Here is a 25,065-nt window from a genome sequence, read left to right on the forward strand (position 1 = left end):
GGGACCTGGTGGGAGGTGATTAGATCATGGGGGTGGATTTCCTCCTTGCTGTTCTCATGACAGTGAGTTATCATGAGATCTGATGTGTAGCACTTCCCCCTTTGCTCTTTCTCCCCCTCTGACATGTGAAGGTATTGGCTTCCTCTTGGTCTTCTGGCATGATTGTAAGTTTCCTGAGGTCTCCCAGCCATGCTTTCTGTACAGTCTGTGAATCAAACTGTCATAATCAAACCTCCTTTATTCGTAAATTATCCAGTCTTAGTTTTTTATAGCAATGTGAGAAAAAAATGAATACAGTTGGCTTTCCTGCTGTTGAGGGTTTTGGATTCATACTGAGCCACTCTTGGCTTCTTTCTTCCCAGCTTGTAGATGGCCTATCATGGAACTTCACCTTGTGATCGTATGAGCCAATTCTTCCTTTATTTAATAAATTCCCTTTCACATATACATATACTCTATTAGTTCTGTCCCTCTGGAGAACCCTGACTAATACAGATATCCCTTGGTTCTCCACATACGGTCAAAGGTATTATATATAGAGTCACTAAACCCCTTGCCTCTCATGAGCGGTGATCAGGAATATCAAATGCATTTATTTTGCATAACTCTCCCAGCAGTTCACACCAAGGATTATCAGTGTTCTCCATACTATTAGAAGTAGAGTTCTTAGCAGTTTTTGGGGTCTAATCATATTAAGTAGCTAAGTTCAGAAACCCAGAAACCAACTAAAGATATCCTTCCTTAAAATTCTGTTCCTCTAGAACCATTCCTGATACCAAAATATGCATTAGTTGTTGTTGGATAATAAATTGTTTCCAATATTTTATTATTGCCCATGTTTCTGCAATGTCAATACTGCACATGCTCTTTTGCACATGTGACTATATATGATAAATCTCCAGAAGTGAAATGTGCATTTGTAATACAGATAGTGTATTATTTTTCTAATGAAATTATGCCTATTATGCCAATAATTCTTCTTCCAACAGCAGCATATGAGATAATGTTGGACCCATAGTACCAACCCATATCAACATTTATCAAATGCAGCAAAACAGTACTTAAATCTATAGCACTGACTGCCTGTATTAGAAAAGAAAAATATCTCAAATCAATAATATCAGCTTCCACTTCAAGATTTAGAAAGTGAAGAGCAAATGACACACCAAGTAAGCAGAACAAATGAATAATTTATTCTAAATGTCATACGAAAATGCAAAGGACCTAGAACAGTCAAAGCAACTTAGAAAGAGGACACCTTTGGATGATTTACACTAACTGATTTTAAGCCTTATTGTAAACCTATGATAATCAAGACAGCATTATATTTGCATAAAAATAAACAAAGACATCAATGGAAAAGAAGAGGCCAGAAATAGACAAATATATATATGGTCCACTGTTTTTTGACAAATGTGTAAATGCTATTCAGTGGAGAAATGATAGTCTTTTCAATAAATGGTGCTGGAGCAACTGGCTATCTATATGTAAAAAATTAAACTTTGGTTCACACCTTATGCTGTATACAAAAATCAACTTTAAATTGATTAATAAACTACACAACTAAAGTGATACGACTTCTAACAGAAAACATAGTAGAAAATCTTTATGACCTTGAATTAAGCAAAGAGGTTTTAGACACATGCATTGGGAGTTATACCTGATGTAAACAAAGAGTTGATGGGTGCTGACGAGTTCATGGGTGCAGCACACCAACATGGCACAAGTATACATATGTAACAAACCTGCACGTTATGCACATGTACCCTAGAACTTAAAGTATAATAATAATAAAAAAGTATAATCGATAAAAGAAAAAGATAAATTGGATTTCATCAAAATTTAAAACTTCTGTTGTACAAAAGGCACTATTAAAAGAATGAAAAGTAACAAATAGACTAGAACTATTTCTAAACTACATGTCTAATAAAGAACTCATATCTGGAATATTTTCTAAACTCTCAAAATAAGAAAACAACTTAATTTTTAAAATGGAGAAGACTTGAATAATTCAACTTTACCAAGGAGGACATATAGATAGCAAAAAATAAATAAATAAAAAATAAAAAAAAATAACAGATGCTCAACATAATTAGCATTAGGAAAATGCAAATTAAAACCACTATAAGATAACGTTACTCATCTATATATAGAAGGCACAAATAAAATAGGCAGGAAAAATGTTTGAGAAGCTAAGTTTATTAAATAAACTGATATGTAATTATGCAATCCAGAGTAAGGATTTACTAAAAAGGCAACTAGGATTGGGAAATGAAAATGAAAGTGGGGACTGATAGTTATACCACTTTTAATCTTTCACATTTTGTAACATTTCTTTTATCTTGCCTGTCCTAGGAGTGAAACTGCAGTTCAATGTACTAGTGAGGATGTTATCAATGCACAAGATGTAGTATGCATATCATTAAATTTGACAGTGTATATTTTTAAAGGAATTTCACAGCAGATTATAACTTCATCCCTTATAGTCAAATCTGAGCTGTGGATGCAGTCCCACTATAAGCAGCAAGAACAGCACTGTAATTCTTTATCTGTCAAATCTAACATACCTCCCTGGGAATGGGCAAAGGGGAAGCCCTGGTAGAACCGATGTTACTGTCTGCTGTAAGAGTAGTTAGTAGTACAGCTGAAACAAGGGAGTTAGGGTGTGAATTAAAAGTCCATTAGAAATTACTGGCCTGAGATTCAACGACAGAAAAATTGTTTTAATATCTGGAAGTCATCTTCTTACACGTGTAACTTCATCTAAATATTTCTTGTGCAACTATTAATTGATTATATCTATCTTAGAGGAAATTGGTGCCAATAACATGTTTACGCTGGTCAATTATGTCCTACCAGTATAATTTACCAAAGTGAATAATTACTTATTAGTGCTAAAATTCTGTTAAGTGAAAAAGAAAAATAAAACAATAAAAAAGTCAGCAAGTCAGCCAAAAAAGAAAACAAAACAATATTTGGAAAATACAGAGTCCCAAAAGCTCCCAAACCACATTATTGGAACAAAAAGAGAAAAAAAAAGAAAAAAAATTATCCAGAGTTAATTTCCACATACTGTTTAATGCACCAATATATTTAGATCTACCCTAACCAAATCATAAGCACATAATTTCACACAAATTAGGTTTAATTCTTAAATTGTTCTAATCAAGTTATACATTAAGTAGTTAAACAGTCTCTCAATTTCTAGCTACTCCTGATTTATTCTGAACAGTTAAACACTTTCATGGCATTCATACATGGGCAGACTTTGAGACTCTATCAGATTTCAGCCATGAGAATTAGACATCTGTGGCCCTGAAACCACAGATACTAGTAATAGTGACTCAAAGCTGTAGAAAAAAAATTACACTTCAATATTGAATCATTTTCAGGTCTGTGGTATATAACTACACAACACGATTCTATTATAAGCAATAGCATGTTCCTTCCACTTCAAATTATAACCCCCATCAGTTCAATGGTAAGAATTTTTGGTAAATACAGAGGTAGGTGTATTCTTTTTGTGAGCCTAGAAGGACTCACTTGCTTATCTGGATGCTTTAGCCAGTCAAGGATATGGATAAGGATGCTGTTGATATGAATTTGTGAGATTATTTTATCCTAGTCTCACTTCTTAGTGAGTAGACAGATCTTCAATTTCTAACATTTGTTTTATAAAAATTCCTCAACTTGCCTATAAAAAAGGTGTAACCAGGTATTATTTCCTTTTAGGAATATGATTACATTCCAACTACTATAATACTTTAAGATAATAGGAATAATATAATCATCTATGACGTATTAGTTTGTTATATGCATAAAGCTATAAATAATTAAAAAATGAAGAAGGTAATGAACAGATTATGCTTTTTTAAATACAAAGTCAGGTTTCAAAAGTTGTACAGAGAGCAAAAATCACTTTACATACTCATGATTGGCTTTAATATTTCTTTACACTATACATACTGAAAATGTTTACATTAGTAAACTAATAAGGAATGCCAAGTGTATCCATCACCATTTGAATGGCTTGCAGGGGATTTGTGATTTCTTCCATGTTATCTCTTCTCAAAACCCAATCTGGCTTAAGCCTGTTAAAAAAAAAAAAAAAAAAAAAAAAGTCTGGCATTAATAAAGTTCTTCTCTTATGAGTTACCTTCACCTTTTTCGTCTTAGCTAAATTGTAGCTACTCCTGAACACATCATTTCCCTTACAACCTGCTCAAAGAGGTGGGAGAACTTCATATTATTGTCCATCATTATTTCCAGACTATTTCTCTCCATCCTTTCTAAAAAAATAATGCTGGCTTCTTTGAAGCTTTTGCTATTTAGCTTGCCCACTGCCTTTTGGTCATCGGCCAAACCCTCACTGCCTTATTCCTTGTAAACCTGGTTCTTGGTCTCCTCTTAACTCCTGTCATCGTTCTCAGCAACAGCAACACCTATGTGACCATCAACCTAGTCCATTTTTGCCCCGCTTTCCTTGAATTCTACCTCAACCAATCCTTTTTAACATGATCACATACTAGACTTTGTCATCATCAGAAAGTGTGTGAACACGGAAATCTTAATTTGAGACTTCTGTTCTCCATCCACCATTTCTGATTCATCCATGTCATCTGCTCTAACACAGTCACTGAACCAGTTCTTCTACCCCACTGAGATCTCCACTTCATTTGGCCTCAACACATACCCAACTTCCACCGGAATGCTGTTCTTACTTTCCTGTGTATCTAGCTCAGGTGCATCAGTATTATCAAAACTTCTGCAAATGTCATTAACTGTTGTCTCCCTCCTACCAAACTAGTCTGAAAAATTCTACTTGGATTTCAAGTTGAGTCAAAATATCTGCCTTCTCCATTCCTATACAGCTGCATATTACTAAAAAAGTTTACACAACCAAGCTGACTTTATTTTTTGCCAATAATTGCAAATCTAAAATGAGCATTTGAAATTGCCAGCATGCTCTCTTTCTCTCCAAGATGACTATCTTGGTCCTTTCCTCTTTTCAAACTTCCACTCCATCCCCTCTGAGCTGCTTCTGAGTTGTTAAGTTTATAATCTCAAACTTATTGAGAAAATAGTATCAAACAGAGGGGAGTTCATGCATCTTCTCACATAATTCCCTACTATATGCATTTCCATCATCTTATTCTGTCCTGTTAAAAATCCAAAGATGTATCAATTGGTGAGTGAAAAAAGTGTGGTATGACCATACAATGGAATAGTACTAAGTGATAAAAAGGAATGAAATTCAAATCCATGCATAAACATGAACACATTTCAAAAGCATTATGCTAAGTAAAAGAATCCAGTCACAAAAAGCTATCTACTTTATGATTCCATATATGTGACAGCATAGAAATGGCAAAACTAAAGGTACAAAAACCAGATCGGTAGTTCCCAAAATCCAGGGAATAAAGAAATAGAACTGATAACAAAGGGGCATGAGGAAACTTTGTGTTATAGAATTATTTTGTATCTCAGTGGTGGTAGTTTCCTAACTGTATACAAAACCAATTGAATTGCATACATTTAAAGGATACATTTATATTGTCAGTAAATTTTACCTCAAAAAGCCTGACCTACATCAAAATTTTAAGAAAATCTATTCATATGTTAGAATGAGTTTTTAAAATATAATGAATATTAAATTCTACCAAGTCCTTAAAAAATATGTATAAATGGTCCCATTAATATATTTCAAGCAAATGAACTTCTTACGTTATACTGTGAAGTATGCATGCACAAAACTAATTTATAACTATATTATACAATTTATAATTACGAGTATAATTATAAAGCTAATGGCTGTGTAACCACTCAGGTCAAGAAATCGTGTGTTGTCAACAATGTAGGATTTGTACCTAGTATAGAAAATTGCTAAGTCTCAAGAAGGAATGAAGAAAGGAAGGGAGGGAGGGAGAGAAGGAGAAGGGGGAAGAAAAAAAGGAGGAGGTAGAAAGAAGGAAGGGAGGAAAAAAAACTAATTAAATGCCATGACAGTTCACCAAAATAAACTAAATCTTTTTCCCAATAAAATCTGAAAATGTCAATCTAAATTTCCAGAAGGAGAAATTTCAAGAATCAGGGTGATTATGGGAAGACTGGAGGTTGATATTTTGGCTAAGAAGGACTTTTGGCACTTCTTAAACAGTGTAGCTTGTCCTTCATGTAAAATGAAATAAATTAAATAAAATTAAACAAATAACAAAACTTATAAAAAGCTTCTTAGCCTTAGCTCTTAACTATTTAATACAAGAAGTTTGTTGAATAACTACTAAATATCCAAAGCTACAGTATAATGTTATTTCATTATTTACCAAGATTGCCTCTTTTAAATTTGCCAAACATCCCATTCTTATTCACATGTTGTTTCTCTATTGAAAAGCACATCTTGTTTGTGATAAGTGCTCAATAAATATTTGTTAAATGAATGAATGAACTGTGACACAAATTTATAGACTGCATTTAACTGCTTACCTTGAAACTATTCTGGTCCTTACAGGTGTTTCTGGGATAAAAGGAATGCTTATAGAAGAATTCTTCTTTTGCTTGTGAAGTATTCTTTCAGTATTCATTTTATGTTTATGAGCTGTAAGTTTGTAGAGACTGTAAATACGGTCAACAACTTTGGATCTACTGCGTACATCCTATAAAATAAAATGCAGTTACTAAAAAGTAATAAGAATTAAAATTTTATCCCTTTAAGACTAGCAAAATCAAATATAACAAATAAAAACTATGCAGTAAATCTTTTTTTTTTTGAGACCGAGTCTCGCTCTGTTGCCCAGGCTGGGGTACAGTGGCGCAATCTTGGCTCACTGCGCGATCTTGGCTCACCCGGGTTCATGCCATTCTCCTGCCTCAGCCTCCTGAGTAGCTGGGACTACAGGCACCCGCCACCACACCCAGCTAATTTTTTTTTGTATTTTTAGTAGCGATGGGGTTTCACTGTGTTAGCCAGGATGGTCTCAATCTCCTGACCTTGTGATCTGCCTGTCTTGGCCTCCCAAAGTGCTGGGATTACAGGCATGAGCCACTGCGCCCAGCCTGCAGTAAACTTTTAAGCTTTGAATAATCAAAGACACCTCATCAAGTTTGGCAGGTAGATTGATTTAAATTATGAGCTAATTTGTAAGGCAATTATAAAGAAGATAAATATCCAAAAGTTGCATAGTTAACTCCACACTGAACACAAGAAGGAATTATTATAGTCAACATAGGAATTATTACAGTCAATATACCTATCATATCCAGTTACCAAGTCTTGAAAAGTTTACCTCTGCAAAGTTTCCAAAGTCTTCTACTTATCTCTCAGCGACACAATCCTAAGACAAGCACAATCTCTTGCCTAGATCATTGCATATCAACACTTGCCACCTTCCTTAATAGTCTCCCTATATCCACACATGCTCTCCCAAATTCATTCTTCAATCAGAAGCCAGAGTGTTGTTAAAATTTAAATTGGAAAATATAATTCCCTTGCTTTACCCTGCAGTGGTTCCCACTTATCGGGATAAAGGCCACAGTCCAATCATGGCCTGTGATTTCCCCTATGTTAATTGTGATGTTTAAAAAGAATGACTCAGAGGTCTCATCGTAGAAAAGCTTGAAATACAATTATGGTTACAACAGGAGGATAAGAAGTTATACATATCTGGTTTTCTATCTTGCTAGGATACTTTTCTCTCTAGTAAATGGGAAATGGTTACTTATATGGCTGTAATAAATTTATTTTCAGAATTCAGTTTAATACGTCAGAAAGAAACAACTCATAGATACATCGTGAACTCATTTTATCAGTGCAACAAGCAGGTTTGAACACACATAAACCCCTATTTTAGAATGACAATTACTAAAGGAAAACTATAAAAGTCATAGACGTAAGACCACAGAAAAATAATCTTAAAGAAAGGCAACTGATTAATACTTACAGAGGCTCTATTTGTTGTCTTCAGTAAAATAGCCAACAAACAACAAGTTTTTGTAAAAATGCTTCCGCCTTTGTCTGCAACTTTATTACCAGGCTTTTCTCGGTATATCTGCAAAAGCTCCAATAGTGTATCTACACAATTTTCTACATCATAAACTGCTGAAGTAGTTTTCTCATACTTGAAGAGAACAGAATGAAATTAAAAGTTATAATAAACACACATATTTACAAACAACCCAACCAAAAAACAAAATACAAAAGTCCATACCTATAGTCAAATTTTTGGACCTCCTGCAGCAAGTGCAAAGGACTTTGTGAAATACCTCTGATAACATCATTTATAGATCTATCATATATGTGTATTCACATTTTAATCTTAATCTTCCCCCCAATTCTAAAGTTTCATATTTAAAAAAATCAAATTTAAAACCTCTGAAAACAAACATCTTGAAGTCAATAAAAGCAAACTTTTAAAGATAAGACCACTTTAGTAAGAATCTCTAAGGAAAAAGATAACTTATCTGTGATATTATTAATCATAGGTAAGATAATGATAAAGGCAGGATCTAATTAGTTACTCTATTACATACTCCTTGAGAGGAAGAAGAGCTTGCTCGAAAATAAAACAAAATAAATTTGATACTAATAAGTCTAGGATATATTTTCCATGCCTTGTTTTTCTAATTGTATTATTAGATTCATAGTGAAATTTGCATGGTAACAAATGATGATACTAAGATAAAAATAACAAAACAACATAGCTGACACTTTGTATGGCAAGTTTATGTATTCATGTGTATTAACTCAATCTTCACAATAACATTTTGAGTACTGTCACTATACTCATTTTATAGTTGGGGAAAGTAAAGTACAGAGAACCTAAGTAACCTATAATAAGCTAGTGGGCTGGGATTCAAACTCAAGCAGTTTGGCCTCGGATCTGTGTTCTTAACCACTACCTCTCAAAATAAAAATATTGGGTAAAGTGCTTTAAGTTGTCACTGAAAGGTTAAGTAGGAAAGAGAAATCTTTCAACCTTTGGTTGCATACCATATAGTTTGGAATAGTCCAAGGTCAAAAGACAAATTCTGATACACAGATCAACAATTACAGAGTAACTAAGTTATAGCAATAATTTTCTTTCTCATGCTTTGCTAGATATGATTATAATGTGGTGATACTATTTTGATATAATGCAGTAGATAACACTGCTACCTCTAAAGGCAGACAGAAATGAATCCAAATTCAATTCTACCATTTATCACACTACGGTTCTTAGGGGAGGAACTTAACTTCTATAATTATTATTATTTCTTCTCTATAAAATGGGAATAATAATATGAACTATTTTAGAGATTATTATGAGGATTAAACAATGCATGAAAAATACTAGCACGTAGTAAGTACTTAATAACTTTTAATCATCATTTTTAATATAAAGACTGAGGAAATAAAATAACACAAAAATTGGTACTTAAATCTACATTTATGTTAATAAACATTTTTTCACCCTAAGACTCTTGCACATAAATTAATTTTAACTTAGAGATTTAAGCCCTAGTGATGAATAAACACAAACTTAATTTGCAGGGCCTTATTTGTTGACCCGTGAATATCTCATTAATAAAATGAAAAACTACCTTAGATACATTAAGCAAGACTTGCACAGCATATCTGATGACTTCCATACAAGGAACACTACGATTACAACTTCGGATCAAAACAAATATTTTAGAAATTGCTCCACTCTGGGCCATGTTCTCACAACAAAGTGGAGACAATCTAGTAACTACCTCTGAAAGAAAAAAAAATAACATACAGGTAAATTTACAGCAACAAAATGAAGTTTTAGCTAATAATGTACTATTACAACATTTTTTAAACATGTGAATACGAACTAACCTAGGTGTTTTAAGGCCTCAAGAATGGCAGAAAGGTGCTTATATGTCAAAAGGTAATGAAGTGCAAGTGCAGTTCTTTTGTAGAGTTTGTTTTCTTCTCGAATCTCCCTATTAACAACTTGAAGACTTAGTCGTATAGCTTTAATTTTTGTACAATCATTTTTCTTCCTCCAAGAATAGCCTCTCCATAATGCCTTAAAGAGATAAAACCGAGTAATTTTAAGATTATAGCCAATGTTTTCTATTATATCTACATCTGTTTTCACAATGTAAACATTTTCAGTAAATTTATTTGACATGATCACATGCATTTCAATTAAAACCTCAAGTTCAAATAAACAGCAAAATCAATTTTCAAAAAAAGAAATACAGATATTCCTGTACGTAAACTGGGTAGCATTTATTGACCAAAGATGTCTAAATCTATTCAAAATGTTGAAATACTTTTTTACTTCTTGATTATAAACCTCCTCTAGAGCATTTGAAAATAAAGAGCTTAGCAATGAAATTATGGTAGTACAGCGCTTATGAGTTATTCTACTGGCTAATGTGTTAGCTTTTTAAAATGGTGACTGTTTTTATAGAGTTAGATATCATGTAGATGAATTGCAAATTAAAGTTCTGAACTAAAACTGTACAAGTTTCAATTACCTGCATTTTAATGATTCCACTAGTGAATTTTTCCTGCTTTTTACGGAGGACAAAATGGCGCACTGCTTTCTGTATTACTGATGCAGCCCTATTTCGCTGGCTCAGACATTCTTGACCTTCATGCTCAATCTTTTCGATGCTATAATATTTCTGAATAAATTTCTTTTGTTGTAATCTTGCTCGAAACCATCTCTGTTTAAAACATAGGCTTTTGTTTTTTCATTTCTACTTCAAGTTTTTTAAAAAATATATACAAATATACATTTATATATAAATGAAAGAAACAGAACAGTGTATCAAGAAATCTTTCAGCTTTCCCCAGAGGCATTACTTCCCCACTCTACTTGGTGCAAAAACCTTTCCAGTCCATGTTGGGTGCTTGTGTGTGTGTGCGCACTCATACGCACAGGAGTATAGTTAATCCTGGACAACACGTGTCTGTGCAGGCACACGCACGGGAGTACAGTTAACACTGGACAACACGTGTCTGTGCACGCACACGCACAGGAGTACATTCAATCCTGGACAACACGTGTCTGTGCACGCAGGGGTACAGGAGTATAGTTAATCCCGGACAACATTGTCTTCATTTTACAATTTATATAAATTCTACCAAACTGCATGTATTATTCTGCAATTTTTTTCACTAAATATTTTATATGTAAATATATGTTAATGTATATAAACAACTAGAATTCTTCTTCAAAATATGTAAAGAACTACTATAAATCACAATAAAAAAGAACATCCAATGGAAAAATGGGCTAAGTGTCTGAAAAAAAGATGTTAAAAAAAAGTACACAGACAAGAACTTGAATAACCAACATATAGAATATAATTTTAGAATCGCTAGCCATCAAGTAAATAAAAAAAAAAAAATGAGATGCTGTTTCCCATTCATTACAATGGCAAAAATCAGAAAGTCTTCCGATACTTTATGTTGACAAGCATGTAGAGAAACAGGGTACCCTCAAGACTTTGCTGGCAGAAATGTAAATGAGTACAATTACATCAGACAATAATTCACAACTTTATTACTGTGCCATAAAACATCAATCTATTTCTAACCCTCAAATCATTCTAACAGCTATATGGTAAAAGGCTAAATGTTGTACAACCTTAGCATAAAGCATTTGGAAATTGTTTATTACGTATCAAAAATTTCTAACAGAAAAATTATGTCCTATAGTTTTACTGCAAAGAAGAGGCAAACCTGAATACAGATGACTGAATTAACCTGCTTGTTAGCATTCTTCACAGCCAGGTAAAGTTTATAGGCTCTTTGAATTCTGAGAGCATTCAGGTGATAATATGCAGCTGCAGTGAAGTGAAGAAGTCGAATTTTGGTTCTCTGTTCTAAAATCTAAAGGTGAAAAAACAAAGCATATTCAAATATCTGCTTCCTAAGTTAATCAATGAGTGTTTATTTTTTGTATAACCTCAACATCAAATTATATAAACTAGCAAGAATAAACTAATTTTTAATCATTACAATTACTTATATTGTAATTCAAAGTAATTACAATATTTTACTATACAATATTTCCAACAGTGTAACTCATAATTCAGAGTATAGAAAGCAAAATTATATTTTGGGTACTTTACTAAATAACCACAGAATCTAATTCAACTAGACTGCCCTACAACAGTGAGTTAAGGTTTGCAATGTACTTTTAATTAGAGAAGGGTATAAATATTAAACTCAAAAAAATGTTACAGAATTCCAAGCAGAACTCTTGGAAATGGTGATATTAAATCAGAAAAAATTATGTGAATTAATATCTCTGCTATTAAATAGTACAGTGCAACTCCAGCATAAGACTCTGCAGAAGGAGCTTTCTACAGCTGCTGTTGGGCTTCAGACTTCCACTTGATGTTTAATGAACAAAATACAAACATTCCTCCTATTTAACTTCAAATCAAATTATTTTGTCTATGCCAGTACTTCACATATTGTAAGCTTAAATGTTATGACCTCCCTAAAAAGAATTCTCTCTTGCTAAAGATGTGGAAGCTCTCACAGGAATTCTGGTTGCAACACCTCAAAAGTTGCTTGGTGGTGGCAAAAAGCTACTAGAATAACATTTAACCTCTTTTGCATATGGAGCCTCTCATATTTTCAGTTCCTTTGTTAAGATTCATTACAAAGGAGAAATTTTATTTTGCGTCTTTGGTGGTGAACACCTGTGAGAAATAGTATGACTAGGATCACAGGAAAAAAATCTGATGGTCAGTGCTCTTGTCACTTACCTTTCTAGCAGCTGAATGAATTCAAGTTAATGGTCCTATTAGTTCTGAAATTATTCTCTAAAATCCAAAGTTTCTTAACACTATTTAACATCAAGTGCTTTCATTTTATAAGACTGAGATATGCTACTTGAAAATACTTACTCTTTTTCGTACTAGCCAACCACGCACCAGTGCTTGTAGGATAACTGTAGACTTTTTAAATTCAATATATTTTATCCTTTCACGCTTTCCAGCCTCCCTGGCTCGTATATATTTTTGTATGATCAAAGCAGCAGATTTCTGCCGAAGAAAGACCTGCCTTTCTTTATATCCTCTATAATGTGCTTGGATCAAACAAGCAGCTCGGTGTCTCTATAAAGAAAAATTGACAAGTAACATTAATAGGTAGAAATAAAAGGATTTCTAACCCACTAGAAGTTCTTTAATTTCTCAATGAGATGGCATAATTATGATTTATAGTTTAAGAATGTCATGTTTCATAGATATGAAATGGTGATGAAGCATTATTTCCAAACTCACATAGGTCTATAGCCAAAATGAAGGTGTAAGCCAAGGGTCAAGGGTCAAGAGATACTTGGTGCTCTTTCCCTCTCATCCTCTTGATACTTCTCATTGTGAGAGGAAAAAGGATTAACATTACAGCTCAAATACATTTAATAAAAATGCTAGCTACAATAGAAAGAGCACAGTGATCATAAATAGCTATGATAGAAGCTGTCTGTAGCTTGACAAAACATAGCATACCATCAGCACACCTTAGATTCCTCAATTACATAACAACCTGTGAGAATTACCAAAATGAGACACAGAGCCACAAAGTGAGCACATGGTGTTGGAAATATGGCACCAACAGACTTGCTCAACACAGGGTTGACACAAACCTTCAATTTATAAAAAATGCAATATCTGCAAAGCACCATAAGGTGAAGTACAATAAAACAAGGTATGCCTATACCTCATATATTTTTAAAAACTAGCAAATAGTATTTTTATGGGAGAATATAATTTTCAATTGACTGAAATAGATGTGTGTGAAATAAATGCATACTTAGGCCTTAAAAACACTTTTTTTCCCCAGTGAAAGATTTATTTGTAAGAATTAAAAAATACAAAACATTCTGTTTTCTATTTCCTAAAGTAGTTATTTGCAAGTGAATTAATTTTTAATACCTACTTTTATCATTAAGAAGTGTTCATGAGCTATTTTTGCAGAAAGTATAGCTCTCCATTTTCTCTGAATGATAACTGCTGATGCTCTCACATTCAAAAACCTAAAAATTAGTTATTAGAAAGCAATTTCAAATTATTTTAACTTATTCAATGAGTATTTATTGCCTCCCCCCTTTAAACTATTAGAAGAGAATAAAATATAAGAAAGGCAATGACAGAATAAAAAAGTGGGCAAGCATAATCCATAGCTAAGTTTGAACAATCAGAATTTACACACGCACACAAAAGAAGTTTTACAATTGGCAATATTCCAGTGGGTAAGAAATACGAAGTTGTACGATTCTAATACGGCACAGAATTTTGAACAGGATCACAAGAAAGTATGGTTACCCAGATCTAGCAAAAAACTAGATCAAGGGGGAATGGTAGAAATAGTGGTAAAATATAAGATTTGAGTTTGCATTGAAAGTGAGTCTTTGAGCAGATGGGAGGTGGTTAAGAAGAGAATGAGATTTACAAGCAGCATTAGGTACTTCCTTTCATTTGAAAGGAAAGATAGGTATCATCAAAATATCTAAGTAGAGATATTTTGTAAACAGAACTGGAGAAAAATTTTTAAAGATCTGAGCGCTAGAGATTAAATTTAACAGATCAACATAATGCTAAGAGATAAAATGTGAGAACGGACAGGTTTTCTACTCTATTCTTGATATTGTGTAAAAAATAGAATGACTAGCTTGTTTTTTGCCATGTTTCTTAGAAAATAAGACCAAATGCCATTGAGAAAAATTCAGCATCTGTTACAGGAAAATTAGATACTGGTCCTTAGTAGCTGATAGTAGCAACTGTATCTTTATATGCTTTTAAATTTTAATTTTTATGGCTATGTAATAGTTGTAAATATTTACGGGGTACATGTGATATTTTCATTCAAGCACACAGTGAGTAATGATCAAATCAGGGTAACTGGGATATCCGTCACCTCAAACATTTATCATTTCCCGGTATTAGGAAACTTCTAATTCTATTCCTCTAGTTATTTTGAAATATACAATAAATTATTGTTAACTATTGTGCTACTAAACAGTAAATCTTATTCCTTCTCACTGTATTTTTATATCCATTAACCAGCCTGTCTTTATCCACCCCTCCCTTCTCCCTATCCTAGCTTCTGGTAACCAACATTCTACTTCTGTCTTCATGCGATCAATTTTATATGTTAAGCCCTGCTTCTACCCATAGGCTTGATCCAGACATTCCTCTCACACTAGTGTGCTTTCCTACACCATCTTTAAAACCATCATTGATTCAATAATTCACAACTCTGGGAGCCGAAGAAAAATTCTTATACTATGAACTTAAAAAAAGATGATCGGGTAACAGCTTGTGAAAATGTGTGTGTAAGAAATGAGCTAGGAATAGGGAAATACAATTAGCATAGACAGGTTGGTAATTAGGGTCTTCATCATTAATGACAAAGAGTGTGAGGAATAATACAAAGTTCAAAAAAAAAAAAGAATGAGTAAGAAAAAAATTTTTGCCAGTAGTTAAGTCACCCAACAAAATGGACCAAAGCACTAATAAGAAAACCGAGTCTTAACTAAATGGTTTTATTAACTTCCTACCTCTCTGTCCTTACTCTAATCCTTATGAACCTGAATTAATCAAGTATATGTAAATATTTTTAGTAGATTAGTAATTGTATTAATTAAAGGCTATGCTCTATCTCAAAAAAGCAAGACAGTACAAGATATATTTTTTCCTTAATAAAGAAAATATCAACAAAACCAACCATATACATTAAACATAACAAATATTTAAAATAAAAATCAATAGGCAGTGTACTTTTATGTAAGGGCTTAGCTCTATCACACACAAATACTATTACATTCTCCACAGAACTATGATACATTACCATGTTCTCTCTAGTTTGGTATAGAAGCACCCTTGAATAATTTTAACAGCTTTTAATATAGCTAGATATTCCTTGTGTGCTCTCCAACACCTATACCAGGCTTGAATCTTGCAGGCAGCTTTCACTTTACATAAATATTTCTTGGCTCTATATCTCCTCCACATAGCCTATTAAATACATAAATATAACAAATATGTAATGAGATGCCTTTTTTTTTGTAAATAAGATAAATCAGTATAAAGACAGTTAAATAAGGTTAGTGCAGACAAAAATAAATTGCATAGTCCTATCATGACTCTATTAGACTCTGACACATAGTGAGTCCTCTGAGAACAGTGGTGCTTACTATAGTGAACACCTATTATGTGCTTTATCACACATACCTATGGCTGGCTGCCAGCCCAGCCTAACAAAACCCTAACCAGTATTTATAAATTGTAAGACACACATGTCTGAAAAGCCAGATGATGAATTATCCTCATCACCTCAATCCATTTGGAAGAACGAAAAGAAAATGAACACATTGTGACCTACTGCAGGTTCTGGGGAGAAAGAGGAATTCTTCCCAATCCATATTCACTTTGGGTTCTGTGTTCAGCCTGCAGGAGAATCCTGAGAGCTCCTGTGACAGGACTGTCAGACTTTGTGATTTTGACAACCTTCTGGCAGACTAAAGGTTTACATGACAGCGACAACTTATTGAACTAAGCACTAAGAAGATTAGTCCTTATAATCTAATTTAGAGATGAGGAAATCAAGGCCTAGAGAAATTGAGTAACTTGTTGATGTCACACGGGTTAACAAGTGGCAGAGTTGTCTTACTTGATATTTATAAATATCTTGTAAAATGGTTAAGATCTCTATTTTACAAAAAAGGAAAAAAACCCAAAATTGAAATTAAGAAGGACTTGTTAGCACACAGCTGTTAAGTGATAGAGTCAAGATCTGAACCCAAGTCTATTTGACTCCAACATTCCTACTGGAACAGGAATTAAAAGAAATTAAAGACTGTGTAAGCAAAAACTCAGTTGCATGTAAGAAAACCCAATTCCCCTAGTGGAAGACAAAGGGCTGGAGTCCTTTAAAATTAACTGTCTGTTTTTCTCTCTGTGGGTAGTAAGCCTTATCTCTCCCTTTCCCAGGCATTGTGAAGACTCTGTTTCTCTAGCTGTGCAGCTGCAAGGTCACTAGACAGATAATCTCAAGTCGTAAAACATGTTCCTTAAAAAGTAAGAAATAATGTAATGCATATCTTAAATGAATAACTGTCTTTGTTTCTCACTTCTGTAATACGCTTCCCCCTGCACAGATCTCCCCACGCCCCACGAAATGCTTAAAGGTAGCTTGACTCTGTTCGGGGCTCAGTCCTTTGGATGTTAATCCGACTGGGTCGGTGCACCTAAATAATTAAACAATTCCTCCTCAACCCCTTGGTCTCTCTGATTTCTTAATTATCCCACAGCACTACAACAAATACTACAGGCACAACTTATATTTAGATTAGGTTCTAAATTCAGTTGATAATGCAATAATTATATATGGTCAAAATTACTCTGAGATGTCCTTAACTCAATCAGAGTATATTGTATATGGTTTTTGTGTAAACCTGAATACATTATTTATGTATATCCCCAATACCTGCCACTCTAGTCTTAATCAGTGGTAGAAGAATGGTCTCAGAACTGTTTGTTTCAATTGGCTATTTAACTGTAACAGTAAAAGACTGGTTAATGGTAACACTGCATCATAAAACCTTCAGGAGGAAAGGAGAATGTTTTGTGGACCACTTTGGTGTTTTTGTTTTGCTTGTGGCAGTTTTAAGTTACTAGTTTTTAAAATCAGTACTTTTCAATGAAAACAACTTGACCAAAAATCTGTCACAGAATTTTGAGACTCATTAAAACAAAGTTTTAATGAGAAAATTATATATATGTATAGATATGTGTGTGTGTATATAAGCATATATATTTATAAATATACATACTTATAAATATATATACATACACACACATATTTAAACACTCACATCACACCTGAAGAACATTAAAATTTATGGACATTGACTAGAGAAGTCAACTTGTAGTTCAGCAGAAGACAGCTAAGAGATTATCAAGAAACCAAGGGTTGAGAGAAGAAACAGAGTGTGCTCAAATTCCAAATGCTACAGAGAAGTTCATATATATATTTTACATATATATTTACATATATATGTAAGTATTTAGTAACGTATACTATATCCCAGTGGCTCCCAAACTTCGCTGCTCATTAGAGTCACCCGGGAGCTCTGAAAAAATCCCACGCTTGTGTTGTTTCCCATACCAATTAGAATATCTAAAGGTAGGAGTATTTTTCAAAACTCCAGGTTATTCCAATGTGCAGTAAAGTTTTAGACCACTGGCATATGCTAAAAATTACACGTGTAAAAAACAATTTTATTATGTAATTATATAAGAGAAAAAATAAATTTTTATAAGATTGTTATTTTGGCTATTTAATCATTTCAAGTGAATAAAACCATAACTAACACATCCAGTGAACACCTTTCAATTGTGAACTTCTCAGTAGTGTTTGGAATTCGAGCTCTCCTTTCCTCTTTCAACCCTTGGTTTCTTGATACCATAATCTCTTAGCTGTCTTCTTTCCCTCTTAACACCTTGTTGTCTTCTCTTGTCAATGTCTGTGAATTTTGATGTTCTTCAGGGCTCAAGTCCCAGGCCCTCTTTGTTCACTCATTTTATGTATTGCTCCTTGGTGATCTCATGATTGCCAGAACTTTAATTATCAGCGTATGCCAATAATGTACAAATCAAATTCTAAAACTCACACTGCTCTCCTGAACTCCAGACAAACATAGTCAACTCTCTTACTAGATATTTCAAGGGGGTTACCTGCTAGGTACTTCAGACCTTAAGTATTCCAAGCTGAATTCATCATCAATCTCAAAACCTGCTCTTCCCTCTTTATTCCCTATGTCAGGGTGTGAGGGAGTAACTCTGCAGAGTTACTTAAGCCATCAACATGGCTGGTCTCCTTGTTTATGCTCTATATAATGCCAACTTAACAATCCCATTGTCACAAACCTACACTGAACTGTAACTCTCACCTGGCTTACTGCCTATCTTTCATTTGGTCTACCTACTTCTAATCTTACTCCTTTTCCAGTCCATCTTCCATATTCCTGCCAGAGTAATTTTTTTTTTTTTTTTTTAAATAAAAATGACTGTCGTCTTCTCCTGCTTAAACTCCTCTAGAATTTATTTTGTCTGGAGCATAAAGACTAAATTTTTTCTGTCTTAAAAATCTATCAACAATCTTACTCCCTCTATTGCCAACCTGGTCCCATATCACTTTTTATTGTTTCTAGTTTTTTTATTTTTCCATGTTATCTCTTGCAATTGGAATATTCTTCTATACATTTTACTTGCCTATTTCCAATTCATGCTTCAGTGTAACATTTCAACTTAAATGTTACTCACTCTGGGAAGTCTCTGATCATGGAGACTAGCTTGATTTCCCATTCTGTGTTTCCTGAAACATACACTTCTTATGTTGTATAATTATACTTTCTTGTTCAATTAAGTTCCTTGAGGACAGCAACTAAGTATATCTTACTCATTGTCTATTTATAACACCCACTACAGCATTTGGCACATTTCTAACACTTGAATTTCTTGAATTAAAACATTACTTCTAAACTTCATGGTATTCCAGCAAGATATGAACATATCACATCTGGGTTAAGCCCCGGGTTATTGCAGGTGAAGAGAAATAGCTGCAGTACTTAGATTCAGTTCCTGGATCTGCCTCTCTCTGTGCAACATTGGCCATATTACTTAACCTTTATCACTTCCTTCATATTTTAAAAGAGATAATACTGTACATTCCTCACACATTAGGCAAACAGATGAAACAAAATAATACAAAAGTGATTTGGAAGCCAAGGTACTAAACACTCAGAATAAAGTATGTCTAGTAGGCTAAGCAGCAAGCAGCTCTGGTTAATAGATTATCAGAAGAACAAAGTTACTCTATTTTGCCTATATTATGCCAAATAATATTTCATCTTAGCTTACATTTTTCACTTAAAGAAATAACTTTGCCAAAGAGGGCTCCCATTTTCTCAAAATTCTTCTAAGAGTGCTACAATTAACCCACAATGAAATGTACCACAGGGTGACCATGGCCAGAACAATCCCAGTTCTGTGCTGTCTTGGCTGACTTACTAGTTCCCTTTCCCACTTTCAAAAATGTTCCACTTTGGAAGATAAATGGTCACCTCAACTATTATTCTTTATGACCGGCTTAAGCTCATTTTATACATTCTAACAAATATTTGTCAAAACAAAGACTCACATTTTTATATTTAAATTAAATATAGAAATACCTGAATTTTTATGGCGCTATTTTTAATTTCCTGAAACTTCCGTTTCTGTATAAATCCTTTACTTCTAGCTTGAATAATGATAACACTGCTTCTGATCTGTAAATAAACTTGTCTTTGATGTTTTGCAGACAGAAATGCTCTGTAGTGATTTTGCAAAACCACTGCTGCTTTTCTATATAGTAAAAACTGTTTTCTGGTTTGCCACGTCCTAAAATAATGCTGTAAAGTGATAGCAGCTCTTTTCTGCTGAACAAATCTTCTCCGATACACAGCCATCTGAAGGAAGAACTGAATCCGTAGGGCAGTACATTTCTGTGTTTCCAGTTTTCTTGTGACCATTCTACGAAAAGCTTTTTGAATTGTTACTGCAGCCCTACTTTGAGAATGATACTCTGCTTCCTGTGAACAAGCAAGGCCAGAAGCTTTGTACCACTCCTGAATCGTAACACCTTCACTTTGAACAGCTTCATACTGAGTTTTACTTCTGTAACAGCAGAGTGCAGATTGGTTAACAATGGCTGCCATCTTTTCCTCTGATACGTTTTTCAATTTTTGTCTAACTTTCATGCCTCTAAAAGCAGCCTGAATAGTTCGTACAGATTTCTGAACTGCTAAAAAGCTTTTTCTTTCTGTTTTTACTCTAATATACAACCTATAATAATTCTGTATAACCACAATTGCAGTTTTCTTTTTTTGATAATCAACTTTGGCCCTGTGCATTCGATAGAATGACTGAATTAGTGTGGCAGCCCAGTGCATATTTTGGATATCCCTTTGTACTTTAAAGCCTCTGTAGTAAGACTGTATACAAATAACTGCTTGGGTACGCACTGCAGTTAGTTTTCTGTATCTTCTTTGAATAGAAACTACTGTTGCTCTAAGGTGGAGATAATGCTTCCTTATTTTAAAGGCTTTACAATGCTTCTGAATAATAATGGCAGCCTGGTGCTGTTCCTGAATCTGTTTTTGTATGTTCATGTCCTGAAAACTTGCCTGAACACAAGTCTCTTTCTTAAGTTCATTGTGTTGAAGCGCTTTCTGTTTCTTTTTATTTGCTCTATATTTTTCTTGTATGATTTTTGTAGCCCACTGAAGCTTTTGGTAGAAACAATACTGCCTATGCATTCTGTATGTGCTTTGTATTATGATAGCAGCTTTGTGTTTTTCCCTTAAATGTTGTCTTGCTTTCATTCCTTTATATGCAGCCTGAATAACCACAGCAGAATGCCATTGTCTGATATAATTTTCTTTTTGCAATTTTGCAGCTCTATGTGTTCGATAATGTTGCTGAATTAGAATTGAGGCCTGTTTCCAAGTCTGAAATGTAACATATGTTCTGTGCATCCTGAAAGTAGCCTGAATGAGAACTGCAGCCCTTTGCATTTCTTGCAACTTCTTCTTTACCATCAGTCTTCTGTAAGATGACTGTACTATAATAGCTGCCTTTCGTAACTGCAAGAATTGGTGCAATTTATGTTTGGCACAAATGGTGGCTCGATATTTCCTCTGAACAAAAATAGTAGCTTTTTTGAGGGAAATGAATCTTCTCCTCACCAGTAATGATCTAAACCTACTCTGAATAAGGGTTGCAGAGGAATGCATACTCTTCAGATGTCTTCTAGTTTTCATACCCCTGAATGCAGCCTGAAGGATCACAGCAGAATGTCTTTGTCTGAGATAATGCTGCCTCTGCAGTTTTGCAGCTCTGTTTGCTTGGTATTGCTGTTGGATCACAACAGAGGCCTGTTTCAAAGCCTGATATCTCATATGTACTCTGTGCATTCTGAAAGTAGCCTGGATGAAAGTAGCAGCCCTGTGCAACTCTCGCATCTTTTTCCTTATCATCCATCTTCTGTATGATGACTGGATTTTAATAACTGCATTTTGTACCCGAAGGAACTGTAAGTGATGCTTTGTACAAAGATGTGCCCGATATTTTCTCTGAATCCAAACAGCAGTTTTCTTAAGAGACAGGAATCTTCTTCTCATCATTAGAGTTCTAAATCTCCTCTGAATGAGGGTTGCGGCTACATGCATCATTTTTAAATGTCTTCTAGCTTTCTTTCCCCTAAAAATAGCCTGAATATATATTACAGAATGCCTCAGTTTGTTATACCTTTGAAATTGTATGTTTCTTTCCTTCACTGCCCGGTATCTTTGCTGTATTGTTTTTGTTATTTTCTTTAACTTATTAAAATATGTTTGCTGTTTGTATCTTCTATAGTTTGACTGAATGAGTGTTGCTGCAATCTGCATCTTTCTAAGAGTCCATCTAACTCTTACTCCTCTAAAACTTGCCTGAAGGATTTTAACAGCTTTCAAAATTGTCAGGTACTTTTCACGCTGCATTTTACCTTGATAATATGCTCTAAATCTTACTTGAATAACAATAGCTGCTTTTCTCATTGTATGGTAACTTATTCTTGACTGATGCATTTTAAACATGGCTTTAATAAAAGTGGCTGCCCTGTGCATGTGTTGAATGTGTCTTCTAACTCTAATACCTCTATAAACAGATTGGATTTTAATTGCTGTCTTCTTCAAATTAAGATACTCCTTATGCTGACGGTGTGTAATTTTAATACCTCGATACCATCTCTGAATTATAATAGCTGAAGCTCTATAGGTTGCATATTTCTTTTTGGTTTTGTAAGCTCTGTATTTAGACTGTATAGTGACTGCTGCTTTGTTGCAATCCTTTATTCTTTTTCTCACTTTCATACCACGATAAGCTGACTGTAAAGTTACTACAGCTGCTTTTGTTTTCAAATATAAGTGATGCTGTTCTCTTCCAATACTGTAAGCCTTATAATACTTTTGAATCAGAAGAGCAGCTTTTTTCATGATTTTCCACTTCTTTTGTTGCACATGCATTCTATAGTATGACTGTATGATGATAGCACATTTATGTTGCCTTTGAAGCTGTCTTCTCAGTGTTTTTCCCTTCCACATTGATTGAAGTATTAGTACCGCATGACGGAGTTCAATATACTCCATACGTTGCTTTCTTCCTGCAGTCCATGCTCTGAAATTTTGCTGGATGACTAATGCTGCTGTTTTAAACAATCTAAACTGCTTCTGGGCCTTGGCCATTCTAAAAGCAGACTGAATCTTCAAGGCAGCTTGATGTTCCCTTCTAATCTGTTTCCGAACCTTCCAGCCACGATAAGCAGACTGGAGGGAAACCACAGCTGCCTTTGTCTTCAAAAAATGTGTTCTTGTATCATGAAGGGTCTTGTACGCCCTGTACCATCTCTGAATCTTTATAATAGATTGAAGCACAGATTGATATTTTACCCTTTTATTATAGCCTCTAAAAGCAGACTGAATTTTAAGAGCAGCTATAGATTGTTGTTTGATTAGCTGACGTACTTTGTAACCTCTGTAAGCTGCTTGCAAGCAAGTAGCTGCTTTTTTGACTCGCAAGAAGTTCTTCCTCTGATTGACCTGTGCTTTGTATGCATGATAGTAATTCTGAATGACAATAATTGCTTTATACATTTTCAGGTAGTACTGCCGAGTCTTTCTCATTCTGAAATAAGACTGTAGTGAAATAACAGCTTTTCTTTGTAACCTCATCTGCTTTCGGACCAGGTATCCTCTAACAAAAGCTTGCAGTTTGATACAAGATTCCCGCATCTGCATATACTCTTCTCTCTTTTGTGTAGCTATTTTTTTGGAACGGTAACATTGCTGGATAAATAGTGCAGCTGCTCTTACATGCAAATATTGTTTACGTGTTTGTTTCATCTTAACAATTGACTGCAATTTTATTGTAGCATTTTTTAGACTCAAAAATTCCTTTTTAGAAACATAAGCACGATAATATGATTGAATCTTTATAACAGATGTGAGGATGTGAATATACATTTTCCTGGCTTGCATCCCTCTATATGCAGACTGTAGCACAATGACAGCGGAGCGTGTTTTCTGGTAAGATGCTAGAACTTTCCTGGCAAAAATGTAAGCTCGGAAATGAGTCTGAATTATAACAGCTGCTTTCTTCATCTTCTTATATTTCTTTAACTGTTGATGTTTTCTTATGTGTGCCTGCAATTTGATAATAGTCTTCTTAAGGTTTAAAAATCGAACTCTGTCTTGTCTCATTCTCCAGTATGACTGAATAACACAAGCAGCTCTAATTTGTCTACATAAATTATGAGCTTTCAGTCTCCTAAAAGCAGCTTGCAATTGAATGGCTGCAGCTCGTTTCTGCAAATAGTTGGTGCGCTCAATCTTTCCTTTCAGATATGCTTTGTAGTACTTCTGGATAGTTAGTATGGACTCTTTTTTTCTTTTATATAACTTTTGGGCTTGGAAACACCGAAATCTTTTCTGAATGACAATAACACAAGATCTGATATAAATATATTTCTGTAATTCTTTATGCATTCTATACCATGATTGTATGACAATAGCAGAATTTTCTTCTTTAGCTCGTTTCCTTAAATGCCATTCTCTAAAAGCTCTTTGCAATATTACTGTAGCTTTTACTTGTGATTGCATTTTACGTTGCTTCCATTTTCTGAACATAGATTGGATTATAAGAGATGATGATTTTAGCATTTCATATCTTTGTTGATCTTGTTTTCTTCTTAAATAAGCATGCCAATGCCTCTGAATTGTAACTGTAGCCCAAAGATATCGTTTATAAGATGTAACAGCAATTATCATTCTTATCCTAGATTGCAGGATGATTGAATAATATTTCAATTTCAGAAATCTTTTTCTAGTGGAATATCTCCTCCAATAACCCTGGAAAAGGTAAGAAAGGACACAAAGTTAAATAGGCATAGCTTCCTATATTTAACACTTTTGAAAATACTAATTTTTCTAACATTCTGCTTAAAAATAAATA

General features: G+C 34.0%; 1 protein-coding gene across 2 annotated transcripts in view; it reads right to left on the reverse strand.

The window, feature by feature from the left end:
* Window positions 1-3,787: 3,787 nt before the first annotated feature.
* ASPM (abnormal spindle microtubule assembly) overlaps window positions 3,788-25,065 on the reverse strand; it is a 62,579-nt gene continuing 41,301 nt past the window's right edge. Inside the window, exons 18-28 of one of the 2 annotated variants that reach the window (XM_010358451.2) lie at window positions 20,208-24,962; window positions 15,824-15,990; window positions 13,913-14,009; window positions 12,880-13,089; window positions 11,702-11,851; window positions 10,489-10,680; window positions 9,839-10,031; window positions 9,577-9,731; window positions 7,938-8,114; window positions 6,484-6,653; window positions 3,788-4,091 (exon numbers count right to left, since the gene is read on the reverse strand). In XM_010358451.2, coding sequence (XP_010356753.2) covers window positions 3,989-4,091; window positions 6,484-6,653; window positions 7,938-8,114; window positions 9,577-9,731; window positions 9,839-10,031; window positions 10,489-10,680; window positions 11,702-11,851; window positions 12,880-13,089; window positions 13,913-14,009; window positions 15,824-15,990; window positions 20,208-24,962 — 6,369 coding nt within the window. In that variant the 3' untranslated portion in view covers window positions 3,788-3,988. The remainder of the gene's footprint in view (window positions 4,092-6,483; window positions 6,654-7,937; window positions 8,115-9,576; window positions 9,732-9,838; window positions 10,032-10,488; window positions 10,681-11,701; window positions 11,852-12,879; window positions 13,090-13,912; window positions 14,010-15,823; window positions 15,991-20,207; window positions 24,963-25,065) is intronic. The other variant, XM_010358452.2, reaches the window with a different exon arrangement.

Source organism: Rhinopithecus roxellana, chromosome 1, assembly GCF_007565055.1.
Source record: "Rhinopithecus roxellana isolate Shanxi Qingling chromosome 1, ASM756505v1, whole genome shotgun sequence".
NCBI lineage: Eukaryota > Metazoa > Chordata > Mammalia > Primates > Cercopithecidae > Rhinopithecus > Rhinopithecus roxellana.